This window comes from Rousettus aegyptiacus, unplaced genomic scaffold (assembly GCF_014176215.1).
Source record: "Rousettus aegyptiacus isolate mRouAeg1 unplaced genomic scaffold, mRouAeg1.p scaffold_m13_p_5, whole genome shotgun sequence".
In the NCBI taxonomy this organism is placed as follows: Eukaryota; Metazoa; Chordata; class Mammalia; order Chiroptera; family Pteropodidae; genus Rousettus; species Rousettus aegyptiacus.
Window position 1 is genome coordinate 4,249,111 of NW_023416308.1, and position 27,133 is coordinate 4,276,243.

The 27,133-nt window shown below is 59.9% G+C and overlaps 1 protein-coding gene across 2 annotated transcripts; it reads right to left on the bottom strand.

Annotated features, from left to right (window-relative positions):
• Nucleotides 1–2,747: 2,747 nt before the first annotated feature.
• Nucleotides 2,748–26,163, bottom strand: SETD1B (SET domain containing 1B, histone lysine methyltransferase). Of its 2 annotated transcripts, none has more exons than XM_036220190.1 (17): nucleotides 25,952–26,163; nucleotides 25,264–25,451; nucleotides 24,942–25,040; nucleotides 24,043–24,313; nucleotides 21,960–22,072; nucleotides 19,837–21,075; nucleotides 15,474–16,298; nucleotides 14,803–15,064; nucleotides 13,809–14,134; nucleotides 13,620–13,725; nucleotides 12,589–13,068; nucleotides 10,067–11,326; nucleotides 9,045–9,211; nucleotides 7,320–7,451; nucleotides 7,110–7,229; nucleotides 6,896–7,033; nucleotides 2,748–5,281 (listed from the first exon to the last, which is right to left on the bottom strand). In XM_036220190.1, exons 2-17 carry the CDS (start codon nucleotides 25,435–25,437, stop codon nucleotides 5,108–5,110), a joined length of 5,886 nt encoding a protein of 1,961 aa, XP_036076083.1. In that variant the 5' UTR covers nucleotides 25,438–25,451; nucleotides 25,952–26,163; the 3' UTR covers nucleotides 2,748–5,107. The 2 variants fall into 2 exon arrangements, with proteins under 2 accessions (XP_036076083.1, XP_036076084.1); XM_036220191.1 differs by lacking the exon at nucleotides 25,952–26,163 and adding an exon at nucleotides 25,560–25,741.
• Nucleotides 26,164–27,133: the final 970 nt, after the last annotated feature.

Consider the following 27,133-nt stretch of genomic DNA (forward strand, 5'->3'; position numbering starts at 1 on the left):
ATTTTCTTCAAAACCAGAGAAGAGGAGGTAGGTGGGGGCAAATTGGGTCTTTCCTTCTGCTGATGCTTAACAGGCCTCCCTGAAGATGACTCAACTCAGAATTAGAAGCAGGTGAATCTCAGTGTAAGAAAAAAAAAAATCTAAGTTGATATAATGAGAGAATTGGAGGATTTAAAAAAATTTTTTTTCCAGATAATAGAAATCAGGGCTTCTGGGATCATGAAACTTCAGAAATAAAAGGAACAGAGGCAAGAACCCAGAGAACAATGCAGGCTCCAGGCCCAGGGGCTGCTGGTTACAAATACCCTCTCTCTATTTTCCTATGGCTTATGCAAAGAAGAGAAATTCTATAACCCAGGAGGGTTGAAAACTGGTGGCTCACAGGCCAGATCTGGTTCACAGATGTATTTTGTCTGCACGGCTTCAAATGAATTTGAGTCAACATTTCAGAAAGTTGGGCTATTTCACATGCAAATTCTAGGATTCTTGAAGCCACCAGGCAATCCTGGGCTTGCCTCCCTACGCAGCAACCATCAGCTGGCGCCCAGAGGTGGGTGCCTCTTTAGATGGGACCTGGGCGGAGTAGCCCCACATTAGCTGAGCACACACAGGGACTCAGACTTCCTGGGTCCTCACTCCCAGATCAGCTACTTGCTAGCTGTGTCACCTTGGGCAAGCTACTTCACCTCTCAATGCCTCAGTTTTCCTCATCTGCTAAGTGTGGATGAAATGACACCCGTCTCCTAGCAGTGCTGTGAGTCTGATATCAAGGGTGTTTAAAAGAGGCCGGCTCAGTGTCAGCGCTGTGCGTTTGCTGGGTTTTTTTGTTTGTTTGTTTTTGTTTTTGTTTGGACAGGGGCTTGGGTGAGGGGCTCTATCTGAGCCTCCTTGGCACCTCCCCCTCCTCACCCCACCCCTGTCTGCCCTGTGTGTGATGTCTCTAGCCGAGGCTGCCATTTCGGTCCCTAGAGCAGAACCAGTGAGGAAGGGACTTATCCCGTGGGACCGATGGGCAAAGGGACAAGTGGATGATTTGAAGAATAAGGGAGAAAGAACCATCAGACTTGGGAGCTGAGGGAAAGGGAAAGTCCAGGATTCCTGGGTTTTGAGCTTAGGTAACCAGTAGCAACAGTGGTGGGGCGAAGGTGGAGAACAGACATGCCATTGACCCAGGTGGAAAATACAGCAGGGGGAGCAGTTTTCGAGAGGGAAGATGAAGGCAACTCAAGTTTGGATGTGAGTCTCTCTGATGTGCCTTGGGCTGGACACCCTGGGTCGTCCTCCCGCGGCCCTGCGGAGCCCCACAGTCTGCCTCCCCCTCCTCCCCCTTCGTGCCTCCGGGACCTCATTTCCTTTCCTCTCCCCGTCCCTTACTCAGCTGCGGCCTTGCAGGCCTCCTTGCTGGTCCTCAAACGCACTAGTCGGGGCCCGGCCTCGGGGCCTCTGCACTTGGGGTTCGTTCCTTCAGCCCTCTGCAGGGAGAATGGACCCTTATCTCCTGTGAGTTTTGCTCCCGTGTTGGTTAAGCGGACTTCCCTAGCCACCCTATTTAAAATTTCACTCCCCTCCCAACTGTCACCCTCTCCTCGTCTATCACATTCATCCTTCATGTTTGTCTGGCTCCCCCACAAACACAGTCACCATGAAGACGGTGAGCATTTCCCCACTCCTGTGTCCCCAGATGCCTAGAGGGGTAGCCGGCATATAGTACATGGTCAATAAATGCTGGTCGAATGACCAGAAGCTGCATCTGCCTTCTTTCCTGGCTCAGTCTCACCCTCAGCAGTTTTTCTGTTCCCACGAACCCACCTGCAGCGAAGATTACCTGTCTGCACGTACGGTTCCAAAGAGCAGCCCACTGCTGACGGACGCTGCCCCGCCTTCATCTCTTAGCTCGCAGCGAAGCTGCCAACAGCATCCTGGTGCATCTTGCTCGTGGCTATCGGGATCACTTCCTGACAGGGCAACGTCTGGGCCAAGAGTTCATGTGCATTTAGAATCCTGATTGTTCACATCCAATTTTTCCTCCTAAAGGTGGTGGCAATTTCTGCTGCCACTGAGTGCGTGAGTGCCCCCTGCCCCACGCTCGCTAGCAATGGGGACTTTCCATCTAATATTTGCCACTTGACCAGGGAAATGGTATCATGGTACAATCTGCATTTCTCTAGTAAAAAAGTGAGATACGGCATCTTTTCGATCACGTTGCGGCTGGCCGAGATTTTGAGTCTGTCCTCAGGGATAGGTGGACTTTTGTTTAACAAACCCTCCAGGCCACCCTCAGTCACCCTGCCACTGGATCAGAAAGAGCTGAGACAGACCTGGAATACCACACACACTTACGTACGACTAATTCTTCTCAACCTGTGACTGTTTTATCAGCCCCTTCCCCACTCCAGCGCAGACAAGAACACCATCTCCTTAAATCTGAAACATTTTTGAGTTCTTCTCATGATGGCAATAAGATATTGGATCTTGTTTTCTTAATTGCAAACTATCAGTGGTGTTGGAAGCTTCTAGAAGGAAAACTTTAAGAAGCTGCGCAAGGTCTAGTCTGACAATAATTCGACTTAGTTCAAAGAATTCGCCTACAAGCTCAGAATTTAAAAACTGCTGATCCGAGTGGACCACATGCCACCTAGGTCCTCTCCGTCCCCGGCCCGGCTGGCCTGCCCCCCATGAGAGCAGGGTGTGCCCCCAAAAGACAGAAAGGAGAGGGAGAGAGAGGAGAGCAAGAGAGATGACGTGTCTGTAAGAAAAGTCAGTATATTTATGGTTTGCTTTATAAAAGTTACTATAATACAATGGTACATAGTATTGAATTCACAAAAATATGAACAAATATTTACAGCAAGACACACCCACAAACGGAAACACTTCTCTTCAAAACAAGTTACACACGGGTGGTAGAGCCTATATGCACAAACATCCCTAAAACATATGGGTTTCTCTTCTTTTCAGGAGGAGGAAAGTAGGGAAGTAGGGGCAAGGGGCGGGGGGTGGGGGGGGGGGAAGGCAGAAACCCTCCACTCTTCAAAAGCAAAGATTTGTTCAGTGAAAATGAAGTCATTGAAAGAAAAATGAGCAAATGCATTTCGGGACATGGCAAACCATTTCGGGGGTGGGGTGGGGGTTTCTGGGGACGGGAAGGGCCCGGCCCCTTGCCCGTTGGGCGAGGTGAGGCCAGGGTGAGGGCTAAGGCTGGCCCTGGACCCGGTTCCCCCCATCCCCCCTCCGCTTCCTTTGTGGGGAGAGGGGACAGAATGGAGACAGCCCCTTGGGGGCTGCACGAGCAACTTAAATCAGCCGTCTCTACAAACTACACATTTCCTCATTGAAAAATAAATATTTCCTCGGTTGCACAATTAGGCAGAAAACCGCAAACGGAAGAGAAGGTCACCGCTATGCCCAGGTCCCCTCTCTGTGTCTTAATGCCACCGATTTCATCGGCCTTGAAACCAGAGGGCACAGTCTCAAACAGAGAGGGCGTGGGGTGAAGGAAAAAAAAAAAAAAAAAAAAAACACAAGAAAACCACCAACGACAAATAAAAGAGAAAAATAACAATTCTTTGTACAGAATTTACATGATAACAAGCTTGACACAAGCTGAGATACCAGAGGCCAGGCCCGCATCCGCGGGGTGGGGGTGGCCCCCCCCCTCGGGAGCTGTCCCGTCTTGCTGAGGATGACTCCTGGTCACGACAGTCACTTTCCATAAGTTATTTACACGCCTGCTCTGCTTTCTGGGGTGCGGGGGACTTGCGCGTGCGTGCGTGCGTGCGTGTGTGTGTGTGTGTTTTTGGAAGTACAAAGAAATGAGCAAAAAAAGTCTTCCTACGTGTTTCTACAAGAAACAATGTTCCCGAGAAAAAGTCCTTTACGGTGGCCTATACATACAGAAGTGGGCTGTGAACTTCAAAAACCTATTTCTCCCTTCGTTTTGATTTTATACACGCACAAGAAAAAAAAAAATCCATAGAAATAAGCCCTGAAGAGGATGATGGTAATGGGGGGTAAAAAGGGTTAAAAAAAGGGTCGGATTTAGATCTGAGTTTTAAAATCTTTTCCAAGATTTTCCTTTCTCTGGGAGAAATAATCTCACTCTGAAAATAAATATGCTCTCGACTTCTTGGGTGAGGGGGCTGCCGGCAGGGCGAGCTGGGGTGCGGGCTGGGGGTGAGCAGGTGAAGCTTATAAACAAGAAACGCCACGTGTACGCGAGGTCAGACGCCGTGGTGGCCCGAGGGGGGGCGCCGCCGGCCCTGGGGGCCCCTCCTCGCCAGTGAAGGTGAGGGCGGCAGAGAGTGGATACGGCCCTTCTCAGTCCTCATTGCTGGCATTCGAATGAGAAAGTAAACATTGAACCCAAGATTTTGGAGGTGGCAGGGTGTGGGGCGGCGGGGAGAGCCCAGAGGGGGACTCCTCGCCTGGGACCCGCTTGGCTCCACCAGGGCCTGCAGGGGAGGCGGCACGCCCTGGCCGCTGGGGAAGGGACAGACTCGGGGAGGGGGTCTTCTCCTCGCTGAGCCCGCCAGCAGAGAGGGGGGGCCTGGCATAGTGTTCTGAGGTCAGAGCCGCCTGGCCTGATCCCCCTTCTCTTCAGCACCTGGCCCAGCGCCCTGGTCGGGGGACGGATCCAGAGCGTGGGCCGACACCCCCCGTCAAGCCGAGGCCTCCACAGCCCCCGCCGAGGGCCCTCGCTCTCTGATTCTGCCTTCACATTTCAATGGTTAAAATGTCTTTTCTTATGATGAGAAAAAAAAGAGAGAAGACGAAACAACATAGCAGCATTTGTGGAAAGAGACTGATGGTGGAGACGGGACAGAGACGAGACAGATGGAGAAGGGGGCGCAGGGGAGCGGCACAGGCGGAGGTGAGCGCAACCCCTCGCGGGGGCACTGCACTGCTAGAGACCATGAGACACGGGCTGACAGACGGAGAAGCCCTTTCCCACTGAGGGGCTGGAGCCACGGGGGTCCTGGGGGTAGTGTTGGGGCGCCAGGCCCTGACATGGCCACTGGGTAGAGGACAGCACCTGAAATGGGGGTGGGAGGTGGGGCCAGGCCCCGGGCGTGCCTGGTCGTGGCTGACATCCGACTGGGTGCCGGGCCTAGTTGAGGGTCCCCCGGCAGTTCTCGGAGCCACAGAGGCAGGGGATCTTGACGTCCTCGATGGGGAACTTGTAGTCGTAGGTGATCTCCTCGTTGACACTGATGTGCTGCTTCGAGTAGATGACGATCTTCTTCTGCGACTCCACCGTGATCACCTTGGCGTAGCAGTTGGGCTGTGGGCCACGTGGGAGGGGAGGGTGAGCCGACGACCCGGCCCCCCCACGGCCCCCAAACGGAGCCCACGCTCAAGGCCTCGCCTGCTTGCCACACACAACCTCCATGCCACTGCCACATGGGGGACAGGGACCCCTTGCCTCTGATATTAAATAAGAATGATGATAGTAATCGATTATTTCCCAGGGCTTCGATTTCCATTTACGCCTCAGATGACTTCTCAATTTGTATTTCTGGCCCAGGCCTCATTTCTGTGCTCCAGAGGAGGGTCAGCAAGCTGCCCCGCCTGCTTTCCACAAATAAAGTTTTATTGGCACATAGCCGCACCCATTCATTTACATTTGGTCGGAGCTCCTTTCTTTACATATTTGCCAAGAGGTGGTCTGGCCTACGAAGCCAACAACGCTGTCTACAGAAAAACTCTGCTGACCCTGCTCCATACCTGGCAACCCGATCGCCACCCAGCATTGGCCTTGGCAGCTCCAGGAGACACCTTTGACGCCATTATCTCAAACCTAAGCTCTGGGGTACAGCTGCACCAGGTCCCGAGGACTCCGAGCCTCTCCGCCTCCCACATGCCCCGCCGGGGCCGGATCCGGCCACCACCACCCACTGCCAAGGGCCACGCCCAGGCCGTGGTGGCCCCCACTGCCTCTCGTCCCCAAGGAAAACCCAAACCTGACCCTGCAGCCACAGGTCTTCCCAGAGGGAGGGCGGATCCTGTCACCTGAGGGCTCGAAACCTTCTGGTGGCCCGCCTTGGCTCTAAGAAACTCCAAGGCCTGCCTACGAGGCTGAGTGGCCTGGCCACTCCGACACTGCCAGCTGTCACCCGCCCTCCTGTCCCCTGCGCCGTGGGATGGCTCCCCCACCCACCCCACGTGCTCTCCTTCCATCAGGTGCTCCCCCCGTCCCCCCAAATGGGACGGTCACCCCACTCGCTCCCTCACCTGGTGATTCCCTCATCCCTCAGCTCTCACAGGAGAGTGACAGGAAAGTCCCTCCCCTCTAGCCAACGATCGCATCGTGCCACGACGGAGGGGGAGAGCTGGGCCTGGGAGCGTGCTCTGTCAGCGCACGCAGGGGGCCGGCCTTGGAGAGCCCATTCGGTCCTCCCGACACCCTGCAGGGCCGGGCCGTCACTCCCGTCTTACGGGATAGGAAACCGAGGCACCAAGACAACCAGCGAGCAGCCTGCAGTCCCTTACTGAGAAGTGGCCGCGAGGCCGGAAGCCAGAGCTGGGGCCCTCACCCAGGACCAGCCTGCCCCCCCTCCGGAGCTCCCCACACCTGACTCAGCACGAGCCGCCCTTCTTACCCACGCCCCCCCCCCCAACAGGCGAGCGTCACCCACTACGGCCACCGCCGCCACCTGCGGCTATTCCAGGTTAAATCCATGAAAGGTAAGTGAAAAACTCAGCTCCTCAGTCACACTGGCCACGTCCCAGTGGTCAGCACCAGGCATGGCGAGCACCCAGTCAGAGGACAGCGGTGCCCCGGCCGTGAGCCCGAGGCTGAGCCCGGCCAGCGGGAGCCGAGAGCGCCCGGGGCCCCGCGCACCAGGCCTCGCACCCCGCGCCAGCCCGCCGCCCCCGCCCCCCGCCGGGCACTCACGTTGCAGCTGTGGTTGATGAAGCGCGCGAAGTTGCCGCACTTGGTGGCGTCGATGATGGTGTCGTGGTCCACCCGGAACATGTAGCTGCTGCCGATGCCCTCGTCCTCGTAGCGCTTCTCCCGCATGTCCGCGATCACCTGGCCGGGAAGACGCCGCGGTGAGGGCGGGGCCGGGGCGCCCCGCGCCCGCGCCCGGCCGCCGGGCAGCGCCTACCTGGCGGATGTTCTGGCCCACGTACTCGATGACCATCTCGTCGGCCGCGATGGGCTCCATGGCGAACAGGCCCCAGTCGTGAATGTGGCTCTTGCAGAACTTGAGCTTTTTCTTCCGGAACTTGGGGCGGGAAGGAGCGGAGGGGTGAGCCCCTGGTCCCGGGCCCGCCGCCCTGCCCTGGCCGCCCTGCGGGGAGGGGCCCGGCCTCACCTTGAGCTGGTTGAACTTGAGCAGGTCGCTGTCGCAGCTGCCGGTGAAGGAGGACAGCAGGCGGCGCTGCTCGGAGCGCCGCTCGGAGCCCGCGCGGGTGGACGCGTGCGGCTGCGCGGGGATGCTCATGCCCTGCAGGGGCGGGGGCCGGGTCAGGGCGCGGGGACCCCCAGGGCGCTGCGGCCCTAGCCCGATCGCAGCCTCGGCGACCGCGCCCTAAACCCTGGGTCCCTGTGGCCCCGACTTCTTCGCTCTGGTCTTATCTGTGCCTGTCTTGTCCCCAGTGGTCACCTCTCTTTCCCGCCAGTATCTGACCGTGTGCGAGCTCCTCCAGTCTTAAAGTAAACGACATAACTTAACCTTCACTCTTGCCTTCTTTTCCCACCTCAGCTTCTCGGACAGAAAATGCCGGGTGTCCATCTGCCCTGAGCCTTGTGACCCTCGCCAGGGCCCCTCTGTCCTCACCAGGCCTTCGAAATCACAGCTCCTTCCCGACACCCTCGCACCTCGTCCTCCTCTCGCCCTTAGTGCTCGGCGCTGCACCCCTCCCCCAACGCTCTCCCCCTGCGCCAGCTTGTCCTTGCTGTGACCTTCGAGCAACCTCTTCACCCTGATACCTAAATTTAGGTCCCTAGACCAGAAGTCCCCCTCCTGACATTTGGGCCGCACTCGTGTATCTATCTGCCTGGCAGCTGTCACCTTCCTTCCCACTTCGGTGCCCAGCATTGAGGTGCCCAGTCCCCCCAGCCAGACCCACGCGGGACCCAGGCCCGTCCATTCGACCTTCCTAGTATTTCCGATATTCTTTCAAACACAGCTCCTTTTTCTGCACAGCCATCCAAGTCCAGGCATGTCTGGCCCACATACGCGCAGCAGCAACTACATGGCTCCCCACTGCACCCCGGCAGTCGGCTCCCTACACCGCCGCCAGCACGAGTTTTGAAATTCACAGACTGAACCATGTCACCCTCGTCCCCCCTCTCAAATCCCTCCTGTGGCTTGCTGTCACACACAGGACACAAACCTGACCTCATCACCACAGCTTCTGGGGCCCTGGTGACCTCTCTCTCTGGCCACAACTGGCCTTTGCTCTCCCACGCCGCCGAGCTCCGTCCTCCCTGCCTCGGGCCCCACTGGGTTTAGTGAACCCCTCTAGGCTTTAACTTTTCATCGAAGTCTTTTCCTGCTTCTCCGTGGTCTCTCCCAGTTATCCACGTGGCTCATTTCTTTCCTTCATTGAAGTCTGGCTCAAATGTCACACCTCCTCTGACCCGCTCTGACTTGCCAACCCGCAACTTCCCCTCCCGTTTTCTCCGTAGTATTTTCTCCACCTGGCGGCCTACGTTTACTTGTTCATTTGATTATCTCTTATCCCCCACTAAAATGTAAGCTCCATGAGGAAAACAATTGCTTTGTTCACTGCCGTAGCCCCAGAAGGGAACCTGAAACGTATCACGTGCTCAGCAAATACTTGCCTAATTTAAAAAAGAAATGAATGGACCCTCTGGAAATGCAACCCGACTCTGCTCACATCCCCTTTCTTAAACCCATTGGAGGCTCTGCCCACCACCCACCTCACCTGAGCACCCAGGTAAGTAACCTCCTCCGTGTGCCTGCCCCTCTGGCTCCACAACCTCTACACCTGCCTGCACCCCCTCCAGGAAGATGTCCACCTCCTGCCCAGGCCTGGAGGCTGCGGCGCGTGCAGGCCCCGGGTGGCGGTACCTGGGTGTCCGCAGGGGGCTCATCCGTGCTGGCGCGGCTGCTGTTGAGGTATCTGAGCTTGTCCTTCTTATCGATGGTGTAGAAGCCCTCGCTGCGGGCACAGCCCGTCACGTGCTCGCGGATGCCATCATCCCGTTTCTTTTTCTTAGCTGAAGAGAGGCTGGTGGGTGGGTGTGGGTCAAGGGCCACTTAGACGTTGATGGCAAGCCCTTCCTGGTCCCTCAGGAGACCCGTCCCAGCCTCTCCACCCTCAGACCAGTCCCTAGGAGGCTACGACATCCAGCTCCACTGCCCACACCCACACCACCGACTGCACGGACAGCCACAGCTGTCAGGGGTGCCTAGCGGCCTGGCCCTGGGTGTGTTTCTTATCCACTTTCCGCTTCAGTTTTCCTATCTGCAAGTTGGAGTAGTAATGATGCCTCCTGAATGACTACACATACTTAGGGCGCTTAGCAGAGTTCCTGTCACAAAGTAAGTGCTTAATTAAGTCTGCCTGGTACAGGGATGATGGGGGCTCCCACCTCAAAATGCTGTAAGTACAACTGACTATGAGGACAGCACCATGGCCAAGAGCCCCGATTCGCCTGGGTGAAAATCTCAGCTCTGCTACTTCATATGTGACTTTGGGCAGGTCGCTGAACTTTTCTGAGCTTTGGTTTCTACATATGTAAAATGGGAATAATAGCCCAATCTCACTGGGCTGTTGAGATTAACTCAGGTTGATGCGGGCCCAGGCAGAGCAGGCCCTCGGTCAGTCTCTGCCACTGTTACGTCGTCACGTTTGGCCCTTTGACCTGCTAACTCTGGGGGAGGGCAGGCCTGGCACAGAGGGCGTGTTTTAAGTGCCAGTGATAATTCCGTACAGAGCCTGGCCAGGGCCAACACAGACACTGCTCCGTGAGTGACAATGGCTCGGGCTGTCACCTTCGGGGGTGTCATGGGAGTCAGGGCCCAGAGACATGGGGGAGGGTCCCTGTGCGCTAGGAGGTGCGGGCCCCCCGTCCCGTGCGGCAGGATATAGGGGTGGTAGACCCAGAGCGTGTCGTTGAGCCAGTCCATGCCATTGTCCTGCTGCAGCAGCCGCTCGTAAGTGACACACAGGAAGCGAATGTCCTCCTCGTCGATGCCGCCATTCCAGATGTCATACAGGATGGTCATTTCCTCAAACTCTGTCCGGGGCCGGAAGAGGGGCTGTGGTGGCGAGAGCTCCGGCGAGGGCGAGGCCGCCAGGTCCTCGTGGCGCTTCTTGGGTGGCCGGCGCCAGGGACTCTGCACCTTGGCCAGGTCCATGAACTCCTCAGTGACTTCATCACGCCCGCGGGGGCCTGGGGGGATGGCCTCAGAGGGCCACTGGTTCTCCAGCTCCTTAAAGGGCAGCTTGGTGAGCTCGACAGGTGGTAGAGGTGGGGGCGGGGGAGGCTGGGGGGGCAGGGGCAGGGGAGGGGCCGGGATCCCTGTGTTCCGGAAGTCCAGGGTCACGGCCCGGGGGTCATGGGTGCTGGGAAAGACAGGGGTCTGTGGCTGGCCTGGCAGGAGCAGAAGGTCCCTGCCAAGGGCAGCTCCTGCTGGTGGCCGCACCAAGGGCCCATCCAAGGAGAGCATGGCTGGTGGGGATCGCCGGGGCCGGCCCGGCTTCCTCTTGATAGGGGTAGGGCAGGAGGTCAGAGAGGCGGGCAGCAGGGGTGGCAGCTGGGTGGGGGCCCGAGTCTGGGCGCGCAGAACAGGTACAGGCAAGGGCAGGGGAAGGGGAAGGGGCAAGGGCAGAGGGAGCGGCAGGCCCGTCTCCAGGAGCACAGGGGAGGCCAGGGGGCCAGGCCGCTCATCGCGCCGGCCAGCTGGGAGCGGGCAGACCGGCAAGAGTAGGGGCCCGCCGGGCTCGGGAAAGGTGGGTGTGAAGCTAAAGTCCCGGCCAGGTGTCCTCGGGAGGCCCCCGCTGCTCAGGCTGGGGGACTGGGACGGGTAGGAGAAGGGGCTGCCGGGCACCTGCGGGGAGCTCAGCGACACGCCGCTGCTGGCCCCTGACAGCGGGGGCTCGCCGCTTGGGGTGGCCGGCATGGTCTCCGTGCTCTGTGACTTGGCCAGGCTGCCACAGAGGCCGGGAGTGCGAGGGGGCTGGTCCTCGGGGGGAGGCTCCAGAGGGACGGGTGGGTGCGAGAGGGCTGGGGTCTCAGGCTCCGGCGGTGGGCTGGGTGGCCGGGGTGGCCGAGGGGGCGGCAACGGCGGCTGCAGGGCTAAGGAGAGCAGCGCAGGGGGCTTGGGCTTCGCTTCTGGGTCCTCCCCTGCAGAGGTGGGTAAAAACCAGGCCATCGCTGTTTGATTCAAACGCCTCTCAGCGCCTTATTTATGCTGCCCTACTATGCGCTTGATACCTGACTGACTCACAGCCCCGAGTCCCCAAAGTTCTGAGTATAATAACTGTTATTCTCCAACTAAACCACTCAACAACTGCTCAACATCCAGCCCAGGTCAGGTACACAGTAGGTACCTAATAAATGTTGGTGAAGTAAATCAAAGATGGAGGCATGGTTGCTAGCCCTTGACACTGTCCTTAGAACGGTGTTCCTGTGAACAGGGAACAACATCCTGTGGACCAAGAAAATGGGCTCTGCTATCGAATAAAATCCAGCAAGTCTCTTTTCTGCAGGACTTGTCAGAGCCTTTAAAGTTTTCTCCTAGCATTTATCTTCACTGTCATATAATACATTTTCTAATTTATCTGCTGTTATCTACCACTCTGCCCTAGAATGTAAGCTGTCAGTATCTAGAGCAGGAGTATTGTACCAGGGATGCAATAAAGGCTTACTAAATACTTGTGATAATATTTAAAAACCTGTGGTTTTGTAGCTAAATAACAAAATGAAACAAAACACAACAGGTTTTTTTCCTGAAGTACTTATTAGAGGTACAAAGTAACCACATGTAACTATGCAAGTTTAAGTTAATTAAAATTAAGCAACATTACAAATTTAGTTCCACAGTGCTACTTACCACATTCCAAATACTCTTAGTGACATTGTGTCAAGCAGCTACGGTACTGGGCGGGGCAGACAGTGAAGTGTCTATCACTGCAGAAAGTTCTACAGGACAGCGCCCTTACAGCCTTGAGCACGTGCTCTGTGAAGCTCCATCAGGAGGGTGGAGGGCGTAATGGCCACAGCCCCTCTCACTTGGCCCAGCGCTCCAAGGCCTTCCCTGCCTGTCTGTCCCACCTGCCACTAAAGCGACCATGCACAGCTGTCCCCCTTTTGGGGAGCACCTCATGGGATTAATGGTCCAGGGACTAATGCACGGGGAGATGCTGGCCCTGAGGAGCGGTCCCCTCTGGGCAAAGCACAGGTGCAGGCGGTGTGCTGGCACGTCGTGTGTCCTCTGACTCTCTCCCACACGACCTCATGGGGAAGGCCCTACCCGTCGACCCCATCTTACAGATGGGAAAGCCGAGGCTTGGGAAGCTTACGTGATTTACCTAGAGGAGCCTGGGCTCCTTCTGACAGTTCACCCCGCCTCCATCGCACCACTCTCCCGGGGCTGCAGGTGTTACCTGGGGTGGGCTCCGGGGATGGCGCGGGCCGGGCCTCCATCTCTCTCACAGGGGGCTCTGGAGACAGCGACCTGGCCCCTTCCTGGTTCAGGCCTGGCTCCTCCGGGGGCTCTTTGCAGCCATCCATCTCCTCCACACTCACAGGCATGGGGGGCTCTTCCGGCACGGGGGTCTGCTCCTTGGGGGCTTCGTCCTCGGCCTCGACGTCCACCTCCTCTTCTGTGTGCACGGACTCCACCGCAGGTGCCCTCACGGCCACATCCTCCTCAAAGCCCTTGTCAGGAGCAGCGGGAGCCATGCTCTCGTCCGTGGCTGCCTCCGCCTCCTCCGCCTCCTCCGCCTCCTCCCCTGCCGGCTGCTCCTCTTCGTCCTCCGAGGATGAGGACAAGGACTCGGAGCTCGATTCGAACTCCGAAGACTCAGAACTCTCACTGGAGGAGGCGGCTCCAGCCTTGGAGGTGGCGATGCTCGCTGTCTCCTCTGGGCGGGGGACACGGGCAGGGCCCTCTCATTATTCGCTGTGCCCCGACCAGGTGCTTCACCGAAGGGCTCGAACGGGTGACACCTGGTCTGAACGTAGCCCTCGGATGTGTGTGCATGTGTGTGTGAGTATAAACTAGTCATAATTTTAAAAAATTGAGGTAAAATCCACAAAACAGAAAACTAACCATTTTAAAGCACACAATTCAGTGGCTTTTTGTATACTCACAACGTGCACAACCACTGCCTCTGTCTCGTTCCAAAATAGTTCTGAGCTCAAGAAAAAACCCGTCCCCTTCAGCTCTTGCCACTCTGTTCCCACACCCCCGGCCCCCCAGCCCCCGTCCACCTGCTTTCTGGCTCTGGGGGTTGACCCGTTCTGCACATTTCGTATAAATGGGATCATACGGCATCTCAAACGTGTGTTTTAAGGAATTCACATTTCAAAGGCAAGAAATTGTGCCCAGCAAGTCTTGGTGACTCTCACTCAGGCTCTGCCCTCTGCGGAGGGACCCTGGGCCAGGCTGGGGGCCACAGCCCACCCCACTCACCTTCATCTGAATCCCCTTCCTCCTTCTCGCTCGCCTCCGACAGGGCCAAGTCTTCGTTGTCATTCTCAGACTCGTCCAGGCCGTCGCTGTCATCCTCATCGTCATCCTGGGGGAGAGGGGCGGATGGGTGAGCCACAGGGGCCCCCTTGCCTGGCCCGGCCCACCAGTCTTCCCCAACCCGAACGGCACCTTATCCGACGTGGACGAGCTGGAAGAGGAGGAGGGCTGGCTCCTGGGGCCTTCGTCCTCGTCCTCGTCCTCCCCCTCCTCCTCCGTGCTTTCCCGATCCTCCTTGTCAGAGGCCGAGGACGAAGGCGAGGTCGTCGAGGACCCCGAGGAGGAGGACGCCGAGGACGAGGAGGACACTGACAAGGACTCCTTCTCGTCCTCCTCCCCGCCGCTGTCCAGCTCCAGCGGCCGCGCTGGCCGTCTCCGAACGCCCACGCCCTTGGGGTCCCGCTTGGCGAGCTCGCCGGGAGCATCGGCCACGTCCCGGTCCCGCTCACGCTCAGACTCTGGGGGAAGGAAGGGCGTGAGAGCTGGGCCGGGGGACACAGGAGGAGGAGACCGCGGCACCCGGCGGGCGTGAGAGCTGGGCCGGGGGACACAGGAGGAGGAGACCGCGGCACCCGGTGGGCGTGAGAGCTGGGCCGGGGGACACAGGAGGAGGAGACCGCGGCACCCGGCGGGCGTGAGAGCTGGGCCGGGGGACACAGGAGGAGGAGACCGCGGCACCCGGCGGGGCGTGAGAGCTGGGCCGGGGGACACAGGAGGAGGAGACCGCGGCACCCGGCGGGCGTGAGAGCTGGGCCGGGGGACACAGGAGGAGGAGGACCGCGGCACCCGGCGGGCGTGAGAGCCGGGCCGGGGGACACAGGAGGAGGAGACCGCGGCACCCGGCGGGCGTGAGAGCTGGGCCGGGGGACACAGGAGGAGGAGACCGCGGCACCCGGCGGGCGTGAGAGCTGGGCCGGGGGACACAGGAGGAGGAGACCGCGGCACCCGGTGGGCGTGAGAGCTGGGCCGGGGGACACAGGAGGAGGAGACCGCGGCACCCGGTGGGCGTGAGAGCTGGGCCGGGGGACACAGGAGGAGGAGACCGCGGCACCCGGTGGGCGTGAGAGCTGGGCCGGGGGACACAGGAGGAGGAGACCGCGGCACCCGGTGGGTGGGGGATGCAAACCTTCATCCTCCTCGTCCACGGAAGTCGAGGGCCGCAGCCGCTTCTGGTCTCCAGACGAGGCTGTGTCCGGCGGCTCCTTCCTCTTGACCTTGAAGGAGGGCAGGCGGATAGCCCCACGCAGCCCGATCCCCAGGCCCAGGCCCTCGTAGCCCAGGCCCTCGCCCTTGCCCCACGACTCCAGCAGGCAGGAGGCGAGTCTGTCCTTGGGCTTTGGCCTGTCCTCATCCTTGTGCTCACCCGACTTCACCGGGGTCAGCGAGGCCTGGGGTGAAAGAGAGGAGGGGACAGTCACCATGGTCACGGTGCTGCCAGCGACCCCACTGGGTGGCTCGCCCTGAGCTGCCTGCCTTCCTCAAACAGCGACAGTCTCAGGCTAACTGGCCACGCCCTATCCCCACCGCTCAGGACGCGCCCAGCACTCTCTGCCTCCCCGAACCCCGATTTCCTCAGCCGCCGACTGGACTGCCACTGCCGCCCGCAGCAGAACGGTGGCTTTCTTCCTTCGGAGATCGGAAGCCACAGGAACACACTGCAAAGCGGACCCGCGGATCACCAATACCACGTTTCGCAGAACGATATTCACGCCTCCCTACTCTGGAGGTCTGGGGAGCGGTTTCCAGCAACTGCCTAGGGAGGGAGGGGGGCGCCGGGCGGGGTGCCTGCCCACCCACCTTAGCCATCCGCTCCTTCTTGTCCCACCACTCGTCGAAGGCGCGGAAGGCCACCACCTCCACCATCTTGCGGTTCAGGTCGCGCTTCATGATGGCCTTGAGCTCTTTGAGCACCACCAGCAGGACGCCATCCACGGTGGCCTTGTGTGGGTCCTCCTGGCGTGGCATGTAGCCCGGTGGCGGCACTGATGGGTCAAACTTGGGCAGGGGTGGCCAGGGCTGCCCGCGGCCTGGGCCGGCGTTGCTCAGGGAGAAGGGGCCCCGGTAGGGCGGCAGGTTGACAAACTGCAGGCCAGCTGAGGCCGCCGCAGCCGCCGCCGCCATGAAGGGCGGGTAGGGGCAAGCGCCCTGGCCCGTCATCAGACGGCTCAGCATCTGCGTTTGCATCTGGAAGGACATAGGCATGCCGCCCCACTGGCCGCCCAGCACGTGGCTCATGTCCACCTGCATCACAGGAAACAGTCCCGGGGGGAAGGGCGGCAGAGGCGGCAGGATGGGTGGCGGCGGGACTCCGGGTGGCGCTGGCAGGGGCGGTGGGGGTACGGTCACAGAGGGGTGGGCGGGGGGTGGGGGGGGCGGCGGCGGAGGCAGGGGCGGGGGCATGGGGAAGCCCGGCTGTGGTGGGGGCGGCGGTGGGGGCGGGGGCATTGGTGGGAAGCCAGGGGGTGGGGGCAGCGGCAGGTTTGGGGCCAGCACGGAGGCGGCGGCCACAGCCGCTGCCCCTGGGGTCACCACCATGGGCTTGGGGCACTCGGCACTCGTGATGGGGGCCGAGGGCATCTCGTCATCCGAGATCTCCATGTCCTCGCCAGAGGACTGCTGGGCCTGTGGGGAGAGCAGGGAGAGCGGAGACGGGGTGAGCCCGGCAGGCCAAGTCCGCCCCCAGAGCCCCCTCTGACCACCAGAAAGCTGGAGAAGAACCCTTTTGCAAGACTCGTGAGCAACAGGAATTCTGCAGTTCCAGGCCTGGTCCCCTCCCTTCCCAGCCATGTGGCCTTAGCAAGTCACTTAGCCTCTCTAAGCCTCAGTTTCCCCATTTGCATAATGGGAATTATAGTACCTGCCTCAAGTGGTTATCATGAGGATTCATCCAGTCATTCAACAAACATTTACTCAGCACCTGCTGGGTGCCAGGCAACATAGCGGTGAACAAGAGACAAGATTCTTGCTCTCATGGAGCTGAACTTCTAGAGGGAAGAGGCAGAGGGTAACCCGGATGAAGATGTGAAATAGAGAGTCTGTTGTGGAGAAAAAGAAAGCCGGGAAGGGAGATGGGGTGTGAAGAAAACAGATTCTGTTTCAATTTGTATTCAGAGAAGATAATGTTAATAATTAACACCTCTATCCTTTCTATGTGCCAGGCACCTTTCTAAGCACTTTACCTATAGCGACTCAGTTAATCAATCCTCAGAAGAACCCTACAGAGTAGGTCTGTGACTTCCATGCTTACTGATGAGGAAATTGGAATACAGAGAGCTTAAGTAACTTGCCCAAGGCCACACAGCCAGTAAGAGATACAGCCAGGATTGGAACCAGGAAGTGGATCCCCAGATCACGCTCCAGGTCAGCCTGCTCTCCTCACTGTGACAGAGAGAGCCCCACGGAGAAGGTGACATTTGAGCGGGGGGGGGGGGGGGTCAGCAGTACTAAACGTGTATGGTAGGAGGTATTCTTTGTTTTTCCTTCATCATTTTCACTTAGTCTCATGATCGAACACTTAGCATGGGCCAGTGGGAGGCTGAGTCTCATTTCTTATCTGCATGGTAACCTCGCAAGGTGGAGCTCTACTTCAGTCCCTCTCAACAGGCGAGGAAATACTCAGAGTCCAAAGCCACTGGCCCAAATGGCACAACCAGTCAGAAAACAGGGTTGGGACAGAAGCCCGAGATGCCTGCCGAGTGCAGAGGCTGTTGTCAGAATCCAGGGATATGGTACCAGGTGAACAGGGGAGGAGTCAAAGATGACCCCAGTTCTAAAACAGACAAGAACCCCGTTACCCTGGGACACAGGGCTGTGGGCGGCTGGATGCATGGACCTGGAAGTGGAAGGCGGCATTGGGGTCTGCATGCCGGAGGCGGCGGAGAGGGTGAGCAGGGGTGAGGAGAAAAGGGTCGGGCCACCCCCAGGCTCTTATGTCAGGACTAGAGGCCAAGGCGGTGCCCTGGATGAACCTGGCTGAGGAGACAGCCTTCTAAGCCTGAGAGACAGAGAGTGCATCTGAAGGCTGAGGGGGCAGAGGCTGTACAGGCTCTAAGGTCAGAGGTCAGCCTACAGGTCAGGGAGGCCCCACAGGGAAATGGGGGTGGGGCAAGGAGAAGAGGAACACAAGACCTCTACAAACAGCAGGAAGTTCTGGATTTCGCTAGGTCACCTCTTCTCTCTTTCAATCCACCCCCCACACACACACACACACTTCCCTTCCTCCCTCCCCACTTCTCAGAGGCCCCACGCACGTGCTGAGGGACAGCGTGGCAGGCTCAGCCAGGTGCTCAGGAACAGCGCCCAGATCAGCCCTGGACAGCGCCCAGCCAGGCCAGTGCAGCGCACAAAGGGTTAAGCCGGCCACGCGGCCAGCCAATCACCAGCAGAGCCGGTCGGGTGCTCCAACCCTCCGCCTGCCCCTCCTTCAGCGCCTCAGGGCGCCGGGGGTGGGAACCAAAGGGAACTAACTGAGCGCCTAGCACCAGCCGGAGCTGTGCCTGGAGCGTCCCTTGTGACACCTCACTCAGGCTGAGACAGTGCGAGACAGGTGCATTCACCGTCCCATTTGACAGACAACGAAACTGAGACTCAGAGAGGGAAAGTATCTTCCCCAAGGTCACATAACCAGTGAATGACGGAGCTGGGACTCAAGGCTCAAGGGCTGGAGCCTGCCTTTGAACCAGCCTCCGTGAAGACAGGGAATCTGACCCGCCCCCTTCATCCCCCAGCGGCCGAGCCCGCGCTGCTCCCCAGTCTGGGCGGGGACTTCCTCCCGCTTCAGTCCGGAGGAGCCCGGGTGCTGCTTTCCACGCTGCCAGCAGGGGGCTCCCGAGGGCCAGCCTGGAGGTTATCAGTCTGCCTGGGCTTCCCTGTGCTAAGGTCCTGGGGAATCCTGGACCCCAGCTCTCCTGGCCTTACTTTCCCCTTCCGTAGAGTGACACGGTGGGAGAGCCCAATTCCTCCAATTACTTTGTGCTTCCCAGCCCTGGACCAGCCTGTCAACATGGTAAGCATCCCCTAACCCCAGGCAGCCAGAGGGAGGGAAGAAGGATGGCAGGGCCCACGGCCCCCCACCTCTCACACCTGTCCACTCCCCGTATCTGGACGCCTTGGCCCCTGACTCTACTTCCCCAGAACCGCCTGGGGGCCCCCTGGAGCCCCAGCCACCTATGGTCCTTCCCCGCCCCCCTCCCACCTCCCCGCAGGCCAAGTTCTTGTCTAGTCTTCCCTGAGGCAGCCAAACCCGCCTAATCAAAGGGCCTGGGAGGGGCAACCCTCCTCCCTGCTGCCCACAGGGGCAGAGAGCTCCGTCTGATCCCCTGGCTGCTCATGCCCGCCGGGCCCACAGGTTCCAACACAGGTCTCCAGGAGGGCCAGCGCGGGTGCCTGGACGAGGAAGATGGGGGAGCAGAGCCAAGGAAGGTGACTTAATCTCCCCCCAGCCCCGAAGAACTGGTACACAGCACCCCCATCCCAACCTTGAGGCTGGGGGTTTGGGCGTTGAGACCCCAGGTGAGAATCTAAAGAGAGGAAAGTGTAGAGCGTGGGCCTCCCGCTGGGCTAGCCCTTAACTCCTCCACTCCTGGAGCCGGGCGAGCAGAAGGGAGATTTCAGTGCCCTCACCATGGTTTACATCCCTTCAGAGGGGGTCGGGTTCTGGGAGACAGGACCGTGGAGCTACCACCCGGTCCAGCCCAGCGGAGCGCTCCGGATAACCCCTCTCCCCATTCTGCCTTAGCCTCAGGACCAGCCTTGATCATCCGCAAGCCGCCCAACAGAGAAGGGGGCCCAGAACCATCAGCACAATCCACACGCTCTGCAGTCTCAGCAAACTCCTACCAAAGAAGTTCAAGTCAGAATCGCTGCCTAAGAAAAGTTTTGACTTCCCACATCTAACAAGAACAACGGACCTAAGTTGTTTTTCTTCTCTCCATGGCTGCTAGGGAGCTCAGAGCCAAGCCAGTTGCTCAGTCACAGCCCAGGGCTTTTGTGCGTCCTCTTTATTCTCTATATATCGAGGTGTTACTTTGGCTGCTCTCGCCCTGCTGCTTCTGTGTCTTTAGCTACTATTCCTAAGGGGGTGACGTGCCAAAGGGGGAAAGAGAGAGACACGAGACAGACAAAGCCGATCCCAGACAGAGATGGACAAACATGGCGGTACCTCATCCATCTTCTCTGAGGTCGGGGTCCTGTCTCCAGCCAGGTCCAAGGCCACCTCAGTTGTCTGGCCTAGAAGACTGGCAGGGTCCGGGGGACCCGGTTCGGGTGGGGGCCGGGGCCCCAGGCCCAGGTCAAGCTCATCGTCCTCGTCCGAGTCGGGCAGCGGCGTGGGGCTGATGTCCTCCAGGCCGGTGCTGGAGGGGCGCGACGAGGGAGGTGAGGGGCCGCGGAAGCCTGGCTGGGAGCCGCCGCCGAAGGTGGCCAGCGGGGACAGCTGGGAGGAGGACGACGAGATGGGGCTGCCCTCCAGCTGCAGCTCCGCGTCCGAGTCCTGCTCACGCAGGAAGGGCAGCTTCGTGCGCTGCTCCTTCAGCAGCATCTCGATGCGGGAGTCCAGGCTGTCGTGCGGCTTCTCCAGCCCAGCGGGCGACGACTCCAGCGTGGGCGTGCCTGGGCTGTCGCAGGGCTCGGGGCTCCAGCCGAAGGTCGGCCGGCCGCCCAGCTCCATGCTGTTGGCATCGGGGGGCGGGGGGCCGGGCGGCGTGCCTGGCCTCTCCTTGGGCAGGGGCTCAGTGGGGGGCAGGGGCGGGGGCGCGGGTCCCCTGCGGAACTCCCCGCTGTCACGGGCCCCAAAGGCGGTTGTGGTGGTGGGCTCCTCGGGGGGCGGCGGGAAAGGGGGCACGGGGGTGTGGTAGGGAGAGAAAGCCGACTTGAACGTGACTCCAGGAGTAGGAGCTGCTTGGGCAGGTGGTGGAGTGTGGGCAAACGTGGCTGAGTCCTGTGGCTGGGCCTTGAAAGGAGGACCGCCGCTGCCCCCGCTGCTGCTCACTGCCCCGAACGGGAGGTCCACGGAGCCCCTGAAGGCAGCTGCGGCCCCTGCCACCGCAGTGGCCGCAGAAGAGTTGTGGACATAGTGATGCTCGTGGCGGCGGTTGTAAGCGTCCGTGAACTTGCTCTCGTGTCGCCGGGCCTTGAAGGTGACCGTAGGGTCCTGGCCGAAGAGGTAGGAGGGTGTGGGTTGGCGGCTGGAGTAGCTGGAGTCCTGCGAGAAGGGGGTGCCCAGGCGCGGCGTGAGCGGCGTGCCCTGTCCGTAGGAGTTGGGCGTGTCCAGGCGGCAGCTGGAGTACGCAGTGTCCTGGGAGAAGGGTGTACCACCACTATTGGGGGTGACCGAGGAAGAGCCAGAGCCACAGCCCGCAGACAGGCCGCCATCCTTGAGGCGCTTCAGAGCATCTGACAGCTAGAGGGAGGGGGAGAGAGAGGGATGGGTGAGATCACCAGGGGGGAAACGTGCGAGGGAATGAGGCTCTTTCCCCTTCTCGTTTGGGCTGCCGGGGAGCTCGGAACCACGCTGGGTGCTCTAGAACTGCAGCACAGTAAAAGGAAGGGGGGTGGGAGACCGAAGAGCAATGTCTGGATGGTCTTAACTTTTCTCTTCTCTTGGGGTAGCCAGGGAACCTTGAGGGTTTTTCCTAATCCCTAAAGCAGAGAAAACAAAACCCTGACATCTTGCTTTGAACTGGGATTTCCTTCCTGTCTCAGGCTGGCAGAAATCACAGCCTTGCCCGCAGGGGCAGCAGAAAGAACTATGGTCATAGGAGTGAGGGGTGGCCAAGGACCCTGTCCCTCCCAGGCTCCCAGTGTTTTATGATTTAAATAATAGGACACAGTAAACATGCCTAACGAACCACCCAGCTGACCAGCAAGCAAGCAAAGTCTCTTCATTATGGAAAAGCTACTCCTGAGAGTAGCTGAGTTGATTGATGCTAGGGGAAGGGCCGGGGTGAGAATCTCCCCAGGTGAGGGTGGTCCAGGCGAGTGTCCTGGGAGGCAGTGGTTGAGGAAGAAGCCAGTCCTGCTCTAGAAGAGGGACCTGAACTCTGCTTTCTGAGGGCAGGGGTAGAGGGGCGCACGGGACATCAGATACAGCGGGGTTTCAGCATCGCCATGGAAAGCAGGCCCTGGGGGGCCTCTGGGTCTACGGGAACCCCACCCATGCACGGCCAGGCTGCTCTCCCTCCCAGGCTCCAGTGCGCAAAGCCGAAGATGGTGAAGTGGGGGTAGGGGTCACGTCAGGGAGCTGGCGATGGGGGAGTGGAGGGGGACCGATGGCGATGAGCCCACCTGCAGGGTCTCGTTCACGATCGGCGAGACGGCATCCAGCTCGCCCACTGGAAGGGTCTGGGGTGTGTATCGGCCTGTGACCAACAGTTCGTAAAACCTCATGCGGGTTTCCCCTGTGGACGACAAGGGAAGGAGGACTCAGCGAGGCTCCCGAATGGGCAGCTCCCACGGGCTGGCTTCCTTGTGGGTCCCTCGTGCCTGAGACCCCAAGCCTGAAGGAGCTGCAGGACCCTGACCCGGTTCTCACTGCCTTTTGCACCTCACTCCGGGGTCCTACCTGTTCAATGAAGCTGCTGAGTGTGCTTTTTGTCATCATGAGACTCAGAATTTAATGCCTCGTGGGGCTGGGATTCCCCCGAATACAAAGCCCCTTCCTGTCACCTGGGCACCCCAGAGTCAGGTCTTCCCAGTCCTGTCCTTCCCCCTTCCCGCTCAATAGCCAGGGCCTGGCAGCAGGTGGAGAGAAGACCCAGTGGCACGGAGGTGAGAGGTGAGTGTGCTATTCACAGTCTGAGCCCAGGCGGCCAGCAGAGTTTATGAAACACCCCCTGGCACCCCATTCCCATAAGCTCCACAGCCTCCTGCTCCGACCAGGGGCTCCTAGGTCCCAGGGAGCCCTGCCTGGTAACCCTGCACCCCCACCCCCAGCAGAGAGAGGCCTCTGCAGATCAGGGGGCCCAGATGATTGATATTTATAGAGCCCTGTGAGGCAGCTGCTTACATATGCAAAGGAGACACATTCCTTGAGCTACTGCTTTACACTTTGCTGGTCTCTTTCTTGAAATACAAACTTAGTTGGCAGTCTCTGAGGGGCCCCTCCTTTTTTTTCTTTTTTTTTTTCAGAAATAAAATTTTGGTGTGAACAAGCTGCTCCTTAAAATGTGATGGGGGAGAGGTTCCACATTCGGACTGCAGCCCCCCCAAAGGGGATATAGATTTTAAAGAGTCTGTACTCCCTCTACAGAGATTGGGAAACTATAGAGAAAAGCCCTGAGGGGCACCCCAGCTTAGCCGGGAGCCCGGGCTGGTGCCCCTAGCAGGCTCAGAGCTAAGACAGCTCAGCAAGAGTTTATGGGGTAACAGTGCCTGCCTGGGACCAGCATCTGTCCACAGCCTGCAGCATGTTCTTGGAGACTTGGCCAACATGTACTCATTATTAAAACCAAAAACATAGGTTTAGATTTTCCTATCTTGGGTTTTGTGTGCCCCTGGAAGTCGCCCACCTACACCTGCCTAGGCAGGGTCTCCCAAGAGACCTCCAGGGGCTCTGGACCCAGTCACTGGGCTGCCTGGTCCTCAGGGGGCCCAGCACCTTCTCCTATCTCAGTGGGAACTCGAGTTCTGGCACACCCCTCCAGCCCCGTTCAGGAGCCTCCCAGGCCCCCGAGGGTGGGAGGTCTGGCCTTCCCAGCCCGCCTCTCCTAGCAGCCCGCACAGTGAGCAGTGCTCAGAAAGTGCTGCTGTCTCTTTAAGAGAGAGGAGGGAAGACACGGTGTCAACCCTGGAGCACCCAGAGCAGCCCGCCCTACACTATCTGGAACATTATCAATGAAACCACACTCTGGGCCCAGATTGGTTCTCACTTCCAGGGAGAAGGGGTGATATGGGGGGTGAGGGGCACCCAGGATCCCTGGAGGGCTTTCTTTTCAGTTGAGGGACCTACTCTTAAGTATCTAAAGCCATCCTAGTGACTCTCCCTCAGCTTCCCCCACCCCAAATAAACAAACCTCGCCTCCTCCCCTAACACATCGCAACACTGGGGACTTTCTAAACCCAGGCCACCAGGGCTCAGAGACTGCCCGAGGGGGTGTCAGCAGTGGGGAATCCTCCCGGTGGTCCCTAGGGATACAGTGGCCAAGGACAGCACATTTGGTAAATTATAGCTTGTCTCCTAGCAACAGACAACACATTTAGCGCCACGTGACTCTACTCTCAGGAGGGGGCAAAAAGAAATAAGATTGTAGAGGGGGACCGAAGGAAAAGTGACTGGGTCCCCGACACGGCAAGAGGGGCTCTGGAAAGGAGAGGGGCCGCGCTGACAGGTCTTGGGCTCCCCGGGGGCCCTGAGCCGGCCTCCACTCACCCTTGGTGTCCAGCTCCACGTGGATGATATTGCCCATGACCGAAGTGCTATGCAAGTGCTGGACGGCCTCCTTCGCTCCCCTGACGGTGGCGAAGACCACCTTGGCAATGCCCAAGTGCTTCTTGGTCTTGGGGTTGTACAGAATCTCCACCTCCTCCACCTCCCCATACTTCTTGCACATGTCCCTCAGGAAGTTTTCGCGGATATTATCATTCAGCTTGGCAAATGTCACCTGCTTCGGAGGCACCGGGCCCACGTAAAACTCATCGATCTGGCAGGGGTCAAGGGGGAAGGGAGTTTGGAGAACACGGAAACCGAAGGGAAAACACAACATTCCCCACTCGCCCGCTCGTGGAAAACAATGAGGGGTAAAAAAATAAAAATTTTTTGGAAAAAAAAATGCACGCGGGCGGGCCCGGGAAGCGGAGGATTAAATCGTTTGGAACGTGGAAGTCCTCTGGGTTCGAAAGGAAAGGGGAAAAAGAAACAGTTTCTCTTTACCCGCCCCCCCATTCTGGCCTCCTCTCCCTGAAGTCGGGTCGAGGGCGACCCCTTGGGCTAGGAAGTTGTCCCCCTAAAGCCACAAGGCTGGGGAGGGGGGCGGGTCCCGGGGTCAAGCCCCCGGGCTGGCAGAAGCCAGGTGGGGACCCGGAGCCCCCCGTTGGGCGGTCAGGACACTGTATCAGCGCCTTGATTACAGTTTCACCGCAGTGTTATTCTGTTTACAGTAGCTCGGAAGGGACACCCCTCTCGCAGCGATCTCCCCCTCCCCGCCAAAACTTCCCTGGCCTGGACGGCGGGAACTCAGAATCCAGCCGGGCTCGGTCAGGACTGGCGTTATTTTCGAACTCGGGGAGGGTGGGGGGAGGAACTATGGGGGCCGGGGGGAGGGGTCCTACCTTGAATTTGGGCACCGACAGCTCCAGCTCCTTGTTTTTGGTCCAGATCCCGACGACCCGGGGATCTTCGACAATTTCCACCGGGCGGTTGCTGGACATCTGTAGGGAGGAATGAGGGGGGGGCGGGAATGGGAGGGCTGGTCCCACTCCCCTGGGGCAGAGGTAGACCCCCTTCCCCTGGCACTTGTCAAACTCCAGGGCTGGGCACCCGGCTGACAGTTGGCCCGGCGGTCGGGACGAGGGCCCGGGGCCGCTGGGACCCCTCTCCCGAGGCTCGGCTGGGGGTGGGTGGGGGCGGCGGGGAGGCGCGCCAGCTACTCACCGCCAGGCTGAAATGCTGCCCATCGTAGCGGTACAGTTTGTGATGCCCCTTTTTCAGAGCCGGGTCAATCATCAACTTGTAACTTCTCCAATGGTGGTTCCTCCTCTCGCCCGAAGGGCCGGGCTGCGGCGGGGGCTGCTGGTGGTGGTGGTGGTGGGGGTGACTGTTCTCCATGCCGTTAACCCAACCTGAAAACGAGCAAGTTGTTGTCGTCTCCGCCGCCACGGCGGCTGCGGCCGCTTCTACACACACGCTTAAGAATCAAATCGTTCAGCCCCCACCCCCTCCCACCTTACCAGCGCGCCCCAAAAGGCACTGTCTCGCTGGCTCCCCCCAAAATAAGAATGGAGCGAGAGAATAACCCTTCCGGGAGAATTAGGCGCCCGCCCGCTCGGCCACCGTCTCGGGGCGGCAGCTAGGGGCTCCCGGGGGCCCCCGGTGCGGGCTGGCGGGGCCCGGGGCGCCCGGAGGACGCGGGCTCCGGCCCATGGTGCCGGCCCGGCCGCCCGGCGTGGCGCTCGCTCGCTCGGCCCGGCTCGGGCGCGGGGTTCACGGCAGGCCTGGCGCCGCCCGCCCGCCCGCTCGGCCGGGGCCGGGGCCGGGGCCGGGGCCGGGGCCGGGGCCGGGGCCGGGGGCTCGGGCCGCCCGGCCGCCGGCCGCGGCCTCTCCCTCCCCGAGCTGCGCTTACATCCCCGCCGGGCGCCGGCCTCCCTGCGCCGCCAGCCAGTACATGGTGTCCCCCGCGGGAGCCGGGGCCGGGGCGGCCGGACCGGGGGCCGGGACGGGGGGGCGCCGCGACCGCGGCTGCCGGGCCCGAAGCTGCTGCCGCCGCCGCCGCTGCTGCTGCTGCTGCTGCCCGGGAGGCGGCTGGCGGCGGAGGCTCGGCTCCCAGTAGCCGCACATCCCACAATACACCGCTAAGGAGCCCGACCCGAGCGCTCACCCTCCTCCTCTTCCTCCTCCTCCTCCTCCCCTCTCCTTCCTCGCCGCTTCCCCAGGCACTCTCCCGGCGGCGGCAGCTGCGCCGCCAAAGCCCCGGGCCCCAGCGGCCCCCCACCCCTCACTCGCGCTCTCCCACACTACCTCCCCCCTCCCCGGGGGAAGGCCTTTTAATTTATTTATTCTGCTGGGACCTAGGTGGGGGGCTTGACGGGCGGGGGAGGGGGTCTCCCCGGGCTCTACCTCCCGCGGCTGAGGCTACCCTGCGAGCCGCGGCGTGCGCCTCGGGCCTCCACAACTGTTTCCAAACTGCCAAGACCGGAGGTGGGCGCGAGGGGGCCCGGGGAAAAGGGCTGGGGTTTTGGGGTGTGTGTGTGTGTGATTGTGTCTGGACGCTCGAGCAGCGGGGGGAAGGCAAGACGACTCAAGGCGAGTTGCAATCGAGGTATCTCCGCTCCGGCTTCCTCTTCTGCCCCGCGACCCCCTCCCTCCGGAGCCGAGCTGGGGAGGGGAAACCAGGATTTTAACCAAATTAGCATTCACATTCCTGGGAGGATGCAGCCCTCGCCTGGTCCTGGCTGATAGAAGCCTTTTGCTCTGTTTTTATTTTTGGAGAGCAGTGCCCTGTAATTGTCCAGAACACATGCTTCTCTCCGCACACACACACACCCCCCCCCCTCCCACCAGCCACCGGCGAAGGAGAGAGTCCCCCTTTTTTGCATTTATCTTTTCCTTCCCCTTTCTTTATTAAAGGTCCGGGAGTGGCGGCGGCCAATCAGCGCGCGGCTTCCATTTTGTGAGTTCAACTCCGAGGCTCCCGGGCTTCGCGAGGACGCAGTTGCAGCCCCCTCTGCCTCTCGCGTCGGGCGGCCGAGGCGAGGGAGCCGCCTCGCTGGGGCTTCGTAGTGGTGTATTTCATATTGGGGCTCTT